This window comes from Trichechus manatus, unplaced genomic scaffold (assembly GCF_000243295.1).
Source record: "Trichechus manatus latirostris isolate Lorelei unplaced genomic scaffold, TriManLat1.0 scaffold00093, whole genome shotgun sequence".
NCBI lineage: Eukaryota > Metazoa > Chordata > Mammalia > Sirenia > Trichechidae > Trichechus > Trichechus manatus.
In genome coordinates this window covers 9,137,634-9,145,891 of record NW_004444029.1, presented here as the reverse complement: position 1 = coordinate 9,145,891, position 8,258 = coordinate 9,137,634, and the positions used below count along the sequence as shown (strand labels likewise).

At 46.3% G+C, this 8,258-nt stretch overlaps 1 protein-coding gene across 1 annotated transcript in view; it reads right to left on the bottom strand.

The window, feature by feature from the left end:
- The window catches only part of KIAA1549 (KIAA1549 ortholog), a 78,311-nt gene that overhangs the window by 40,134 nt on the left and 29,919 nt on the right, over positions 1–8,258 (bottom strand). Inside the window, exons 9-10 of the mRNA XM_012557298.2 lie at positions 7,725–7,921; positions 4,864–4,979 (exon numbers count right to left, since the gene is read on the bottom strand). Coding sequence (XP_012412752.1) covers positions 4,864–4,979; positions 7,725–7,921 — 313 coding nt within the window. The remainder of the gene's footprint in view (positions 1–4,863; positions 4,980–7,724; positions 7,922–8,258) is intronic.

Genomic DNA, 8,258 nt, shown 5'->3' with positions numbered 1-8,258 from the left:
TGACATACTGTCAGCAAGGAGTTAAAAACAAGGTTTTCTCAGATAAGCAATGAACAGACATTGAGGAAATCTAGAGCCGATTTTTTTTTCCCCAAATATTTCTTTCCCATGAGCAAAATTAGATTTTAAACTTATCTATGTGAAACAGTACACCTGTTACTATGGAGCTAGCTAGTTTTCAAGATTCTATGAAACTGGATCCAAAGAAAAGACTATCCCCTTTTTCTAAGGGGTACTTCCTTAGCAACATAAAGGGACCAACTGGAAAGGACTGGAAGGAGTCTCAAAGATGGGCTGGTTTAGTCCCACTGGAGCCCCCAGGCTAAGTGACTTCCTAGGCCACAGCCTGTCAATGATAGAACAGGCCCTCTAGCGTCCATCTGGACTTCGTTTGTGGTTTCTTCTGCACTGTATTTTCATACAGAGAAACTTGTGATTAAAAAAGATAAGTATAAAAGTTACTATTAAAAATAATATCGTGGTAGAAAATATTTGGGAACCGTATATCTGATAAGGGTTTAATATCTAGAATATATAAAGAATTCCTACAAGTCAACAAAAAAAAAGTAAACAACCAATCAAAAAAATGAACACAGGACTTGAACAGACATTCCACCAAAGAAGATATACTAACGGCCAATAAGAACATGAAAAGATGTTTACATCAGCAATCATTAGGAAATGCAAATCAAAACCGCAATCAGATAACCATTTCACACCCACTAGGATGGTTATCAGGAGCCCTGGTGGCACAATGGTTAAGAGCTTGGCAATTTGAATTCACCAGCCGCTCCTTGGAAACCCTATGGGACAGTTCTACTCTGTCCTATAGGGTCGCTATGAGTTGGAATTGACTCGACAGCAATGGGTTTGGTTTTTTGGGGTTATGATGGCTATCATCAGAAAATAGTAAGTGTTGGATGTGGAGAAATTGGAACCTTCATCCATTGCTGGTGGAAACAGAAAATGGTGCAGCTGCTATGGAAAACAGTTTGGTGATTCTTCAGAAAGTTAAACACAGATTTACCATATGAATCAGCAATTCCAGTCCTAGGTATACACCCAAAAGACGTGAAAGCAGAAACTCAAACAGATACTTGTACATCAGTGTTCACCGCAGCATTATTCACAATAGCCACTAACTGGAAACCACCCAGGTGTCCATCAACAGACGAAAGGATAAACACAGTGCGGTCTATCCATACAATGGAATATTACTCAGCCTGTGATGCAGTGAATTACTTAATATGGCCCTTCTAGCCATTGTCTTTGTAACTCCCACCAAATGACTGGGTGGGACTATGCAAATAAGGTGTCTGGAAACCTAACGAAGGGATTGGCCATTTTTGCCATCCCGCTAGGCTTAAAGGGAGACACAAAGAGAAAGAGATTGAGAGAGAGAGAAGCTGTAACACGGAAGACAGAGAGGCAGCAGAGGCAGCAGGACCAGACTAGCAGGAGATGGTATCGTGGGCTTCCCGGCCTATGGAGCAAGAGAGCTGAGCGAGCTCAGCTGAGGCTTACTGGCAGAATGGGGTGCCTCCAGGCACTTATCGGCAGAGCTAAAGGAGCTTTGTAACACTTGCCTGAGCGGGGTAGAGGTCAGGCTGAGGAGAGGCTGTCCTGATGGAAGGACTGTATCCTGAGCATTCCTGAACCTGAATTGTAACCTGTTACTTCCCTAACAAACCCCATAATTGTGAGTATTGTCTGTGAGTTCTGTGTGGCCACTGCAACGAATTATGGAACCCAGCAGAGAAGTAGAGTGTCATGGGAGGGACGGTTGGTGTCAGAATTGGTAAAAAGGTCGGAGGGTGGAGGCATGTCTCATCTCCACTTGCTGGAAATCAATCTTGGGCTGTGGGTCTTGATTCTCCTCCCTCCTCGTGAAGTTAGAGAAGGTCAGACGCCACCCCCACACCATTTTTACACAACCATAAAGAGAAAGGAAGTTCTGATACACACTATGACACGGATGACTCTTGAAAACATTATGCGGAGTGAAATAAGTCAGGCACGAAAGCACATACATTGTATGATTCCACTTGTATGAGATATCTAGAATAGGCAAATGCACAGAGTATGGGGAGTTATTTCTGGAGGGGTACTGAGTTTCTGTTTGCCATGATAAACTTGGAGATCCTGGATAGCGGGGATGATAGCACAAATGGGGAATGTAACTAATGTCACTGAGTTGTGCACTTAAAAATGGGTAAAATGGCAAACTTTCTGTTATATATATTCTACCACGATAAAATAAGAAAACAACAACAGTAATACAGTAAAACCCGCGAAAGCTGGAACCTGTGTAAGGCAGAATCCTGTCAGAAAAGGAAAACTCAAATATTTTCCACTAAAACGAGCGATAGAAAAATGGTAATACCGTACCCTGTCAAAGCTAGAAAACTTGGGAAACTTAGAAAACTTTGGAAAAACAAAGCAATCTCATCATGTTCCGGCTCTCACAGGTTTCACTGTAATATCCTGTGGCATCCCACTTATCTTACTGAAACGTGATCCTGAAATACCGACACAGCACCAGCAAATACAACGGCTGTCCTGGCACATTCACTGAACAGAATCTAAGAGACGAAAACCTAGCTACCTTCATACTCCTAAGTCCAGTAAGACTTGTGGGCTTGGTTTCATTACGGGGCATGAGTTTCACAGTGATGCCCTTTAGAATGGGAAGGAAGCTCACTTTATACCTGGACTGTGAAGCAATGAGTCCCTGGTGGTACCAATGGTTAACACATTCAGCTGCTAACCAAAAGGTTGGAAGTTCGAGTCCATCCAGAGGCACCTCAAAAGAAACGCCCGGTGATCTATACTGAAAAATCAGCCACTGAAAGCCCTATGGACTATTGGTCTCTTCCTGCCCAGAGCAAAGGAGGGTGAAGAAAACCAAAGACTCAAGGGAGTGATTAGTCCAAAGGACTAATGGACCACATGAACAACAGCCTACACGACCCCGATACCAGAAGAACTAGATGGTGCCCAGCTACCACTACTGACCGCTCTGACTGGGATCACAACAGAAGGTCCTGGACAGAACGGGAGAAAAATGTAGAACAAAAAATAAAAATCACAAAAAAGACCAGACGTACTGGTCTGACCGAGACTGGAAGAACCCCCAAGACTATGGCTGTAAGACACTCTTCTGACCTGGAACTGAAGCCATTCCCAGACACCAGATAATAGCTAGGCCCATAAAATACACAGTAACACTCGAGAGGAACATGTTCCTCAGAACAATCAATTACATAAGATCAAAAGGCCAACACTTGCCCAAAAGCAAAGATGAGAAGGCAGGAAGGGGGAGAAAAACTGGATGAAAGGGAACAGGGAGGCCAGGGTGGAAATGGGGAGAGTGTTGCCACATTGTGGGGAATGCAACCAATTTCATGGAACACTTTATGTACAAACTATCAAATGGGAAACTAATTTGCTTTGTAAACTTTCACCTAAAGCACAATAAAAAAAATTTTTTAAAAACCCTATGGAGTGGGACAACTCAGTCAATTGGCATAATATAGTTCATAAAGTTTATGTTCTACATCCTAGTCTGGTGAGTAGCATCTGGGGTCTTCAGTGCTTGCAAGCAGCCATCTAAGATACAAATATTGGTCTCTACTCATCTGAAGCAAAAGAGAAAGAAGGAAAACCAAGATTCAGAGAAAGAACCAGTCTACGGGACTAGCTGTCTACATGAACTGAGACCAGAAGAACTAGGTGGTGCCCAGCTACCACTACCATAAGTTTTGATCAAGACCACAGTAGATGGATCCTGAGAGAAAGAGAGAAAAACGTGAAACAGAACTTCAAATTTTCAAAAACTCCAGACTTACTGGGCCCACTGAGACAGGAGGAATCCCCAAGACTATCACCCTGAGTTACTTTTTAAACCTTCAACTGAAACTATCCCCTCAAGTCACCTTTTAGCTAAACAGCAGGTTAGCTTACAGCAGGTTAGATTACAGATTACCACCCTTGAGTACTGTGCTCTTTTAAAAAAACATCTATATGAGATCAAATGGTCAACAAATACTCTAAAGCATAGATGAGAAGGTTGGGGGACAGTGAGACTAGGTTCATGGGAACGGAACAACTAGAACGGAAATAATGAGAATATTGATAGAAGAAACAACTATTAATACAGTAAACAACATGTGCAGGAACTGTTGACTGGGAATCTGTTTTGCTGTGTACACTTCCACTGAAAATACAGTAAAATATTATTTAAAAAAAAAAACAACCTGTGGAGCACAGTTCTACTTTGACACACATGGGGTCACCATGAGTTGGGATCAACTTGAAGGTAACGGGTACTGGCACTGTCCCGTCCGAAGCTATAGCTTCGGGCTGCAAATGCAAATATGCTAAGGCCCCGATCACACTAAAGGATCTGCCGGAAGATGAGCTGGGAACAGGACCAGACAAAATGGGCTTAGACCTATGAGAAATAAACAACAGCTTCCTGACAGGGTCAGCCGTGAAATATTTGAGTGGGTTCCTGAGAAGGTGGCCACTGAATCTTGGAGGCGTTTCTGAAACTTGGCTTCAGTTAAACTCCTTGTCCTTCAAGGAGGAAATCGTTCAGACTCATCTAGAGTGAAACCAGGATATTAGCCACAAACGTACCTCAGTGAACCCTAACACCTAGCACAGGCCCCGCCCCAAAGCAGACACCCACACAATGCTCAGTTGTGACCATCAACACTGAGAAATTCTCCACACAAACAACGAATGTTCCATCTCACAGATTTTTCTGGAAAAGGTTTAGGATGTGAAGTGGTTACGCCCCAGCCTATCAGAACCCCAGAATCACTACGTTCAACAGGGAGAACGAGAAGAGTCACCGACCGCTCTGGGGGCCGCGGGGGGGCCTGCCGTCGCTGACCGCTCCGGGGGGCTTGTCTCCCACCTCCCTCTCACTGGGCTCCTCACTGACAGTCGAGTCGGCATCCGAGGAAGAAACTCTGCAGACAGAAAACAATTACACGCGTCAACGACAGAACCATCCGCACACCAACATTCATCACAGCACGCCACACAACGGCCAAGAGGTGGAAACAACCCGAGTGTCCCTCCACAGGTGAACAGATAAACAAAATGTAGAACATACACACAGTGGAATTCTGCTCAGCCATGAAGAGAAATGACGTTCGAATACATCCACAACCTGGATGAACCTTGGAAACATCAGACTGAGCGAAATAAGTCAATTGCAATAGGACGAATATGGTATGATCTCACTTACTGGAAATAAGCAAATAAGCAAATATATAGAAAGCAAAGATTATTTAGTGGTTACCGGAGGTGGGAGGGAGGTGGAAAGGGGCCCTCATTGCTTAGGGGACAGTGAGTTTACGTTCACAGCGGTGGAATGATTTGGAAAAGGATAGGGAGAAGGGTTGCACAACTTGAAGAATGTAATTAACGTCACTGGAATTGTACATGCAGAAATTGTTGAGTTGGCGTATTTTTTTATGTATATTTGCACCACAATTTAAAAAAAAAAAACTAAAAATAAAATTTTACAAAAGACAGAGAACAAAAGAAAGTGACTGCATTGATTTGGATGTGGAGGTCAGGCTTCCAGACAAAAGCAGTAGAGATGAAACGGCCCCCAGACTGTTTCTCTGCGTGGCTTCTTCAAGGATCACATGAATATGACAGAGTGGCCTCCTGAAGACGGCGGCCATTATACAGCTCATGAAATAAATGGCTCCACAGGGTGCACTGCAGCAACTGCTGGAAAACTTGGCACCAGACTGGAGGGTGGTCCCTCACCTACGTGGGCAAGGCCCAGGCCTGGCCACGGTCACTTCACGACCAGCAGTGTGGGTCCACTGTGAGCTGGGCAGACAGGACCCGGGGTTCAGGACTGGTGCAGGGCCAGCTGGGGCCACAGAATCCTCAGGAGGGTTAGACGAGTTCTGCAGTCACCCCGAAGCTCCCACCCAACCTGCATCCCCCAAATAACTCCAGCTCTTCGGGGAAGCCTGAAAGCACAATCCTAAGGCAATGACCACGCCTGAGACTGACTGCGTGTATCAGAAGCAAGAGGATCGCGGGACTCAGGTTAGACATGTTGTTGTTGGGTGCTTTCGAATCAATTCCAACTCACAGTGGCCCCGTGTGACACAGCAGAACTGCCCCTGTAGGGTCTTCTTGGCTGTAATCTTTACAAAAGCAGACTGCCAGGTCTTTCTCTCGAGGAGCCACTGGGTGGGTTCCAAACACCAGCCGTTTGGTTAGCAGCCAAGCGCTTAACTGTTTGTGCCTGTTTGTGCCACCGGGGCTCCTTCGAGTTGCATGGGGCTAGTGAAAATTCTGAATCAGTTATCACCCCTTCTCTTTGGGCTCCTCGACTTAAAATACAATGTGAAATGCCAAGACTTCTGGTGTCCCTAAGCAGTGCTAAAATGTTACATGAACCAAGCAGATCATGGAGATTTTGTGGCTCACTGTTTAGAGACCAAGACTGTCAGGGGAGAAAAAATAGTTCGTAATAATTTTGCTAGCTTATTGAATAACTTTTAGGGGTTTCATTTATTCTTAGCCTGGGGGGTAACATCTCTCTACATAATTCGTTTTCTTTTGTTACAAATCATATGCTAGCACTTACTAAATTCTTAAAAGTAGGCCATCACCATGGGGTGGGTTTGCTGGCAATTCAGAAACCATGACACGGTTCTGAATGTTGATACAATCACACGCTTTTTTCTTCTTAGCAGAAAGTAACCAGGGTTTAGCGTTCAAAAGCTCCAAGGAAGGCCGATAACGCGGCTTCAGCAGCCAAAGCCTGATGATGCTCTGATCTGACATCAAATTGACAAAATCTGATTCTGAACTTGAACTTCTTTAACACAGCCCTAGCCCTTCTCCCAGGATCAGAGGGAGAGAAGGGACTGCCGGGAGGTTGTCCCCAAGCGGTTCTCAGTGTCCTTGATTTGGATCAGAGAGATGGAAATGAAGTTGGGGGGGTGGGGAGCTGGGCAGGGAGGAGGCGGTGAGGGGTCCTGTGCAAACATGCTAACAAGGGGGACGGCAGGCAGTGGGAGAGAACAAAGCAAGAACTGGACGACACGCTGAAGGCCCCGTGCAGGCAGATGAGTGATACCCCAGGCAGCTGCCCCCCTGCAACGGCAGAGATGCTACCACGGGCAAACCACTTTTTATACGTTATTTCTGATATTATCTCCAGAGGGCCTGGAATGCTCAGAATAAAACTCAAGAGCTGGTCAAGCCCTGAGGGGACCCAAACCACCCCAGAGAACGCGCCATCACCTTAAACACTCTTGGAGAGAAATCGTACCCCCCGTCCGCATCCTTTGCTGTAGCTGTTGTTATTGCTACTCGTCACCAAGTCAACTGCCGCTCACGGCGACCCCGTGCGTGCAGAGCAGAACTGCCCCACAGGGCTTTCAAGACTGTGACCTTTCAGAAGCAGGTCACCAGGCCTTTCTTCCACGGCACCTCTGGGCAGGTTCGAGCTGCCAACCTTTCAGCTTAATCGTTTGCACCACCTGGGGGCTCCTTGGCATCCTTTAGAGGGGATCAAAACCACTCTCAGGCTGGGGGGTGACTCTGGGCAAACGCTCGTCGGCTCCCAGACCGAAGACTCAGGGCAGAGCTCACCACGGGTCCTTCAGATATTGGAAATGGAAAAACTGCAACAGAAGTAGCAGGGAGAGAGCCACTGAGACGCCCAGTCCTACCTTCCTCTGTGGCGGAGGCTCTTGGCGGGGACCTTGGCCTGGGGGCTGGGCACGTCTCCATTCTCAGAGGGGGGCGTGTGGTCCTTCACAGGTCCTGGAGGGGGCACTGGCTCATGGATGATCAGTATGTCATCTTTATTGTGCTGGCCCAGGTGCTGCTTGGCAAAATCGAAGCCCTTCACACTAGGGATCTGCAACTAGAACACACACACACACACACACACACGGTTACTCCAAGGACCGCGAAAGAGGGCTGCTGACACGGGGAACAGAACTTCTGACCCCAAACTGCCCTTGCAATTTACCACCCGCTTCGACAGGGATCTCCAGAATGCCGACTGTGTGCGGGAGACTCTTCCTATCTAGAGTCTGAGGAAAGGAAAGAAGCTTCTCTGCAAGATTAAACAAGGGCACCTGTTGCCGTTGAGGCCCCTCTGACTCATGGCGATCCCGTGTGTGTCGGAGTAGAACTGCACTTCATAGTGTTTTCAATGGCTGATTTTTCGGAAGTAGATTGCCAGGCCTTTCTTCTGC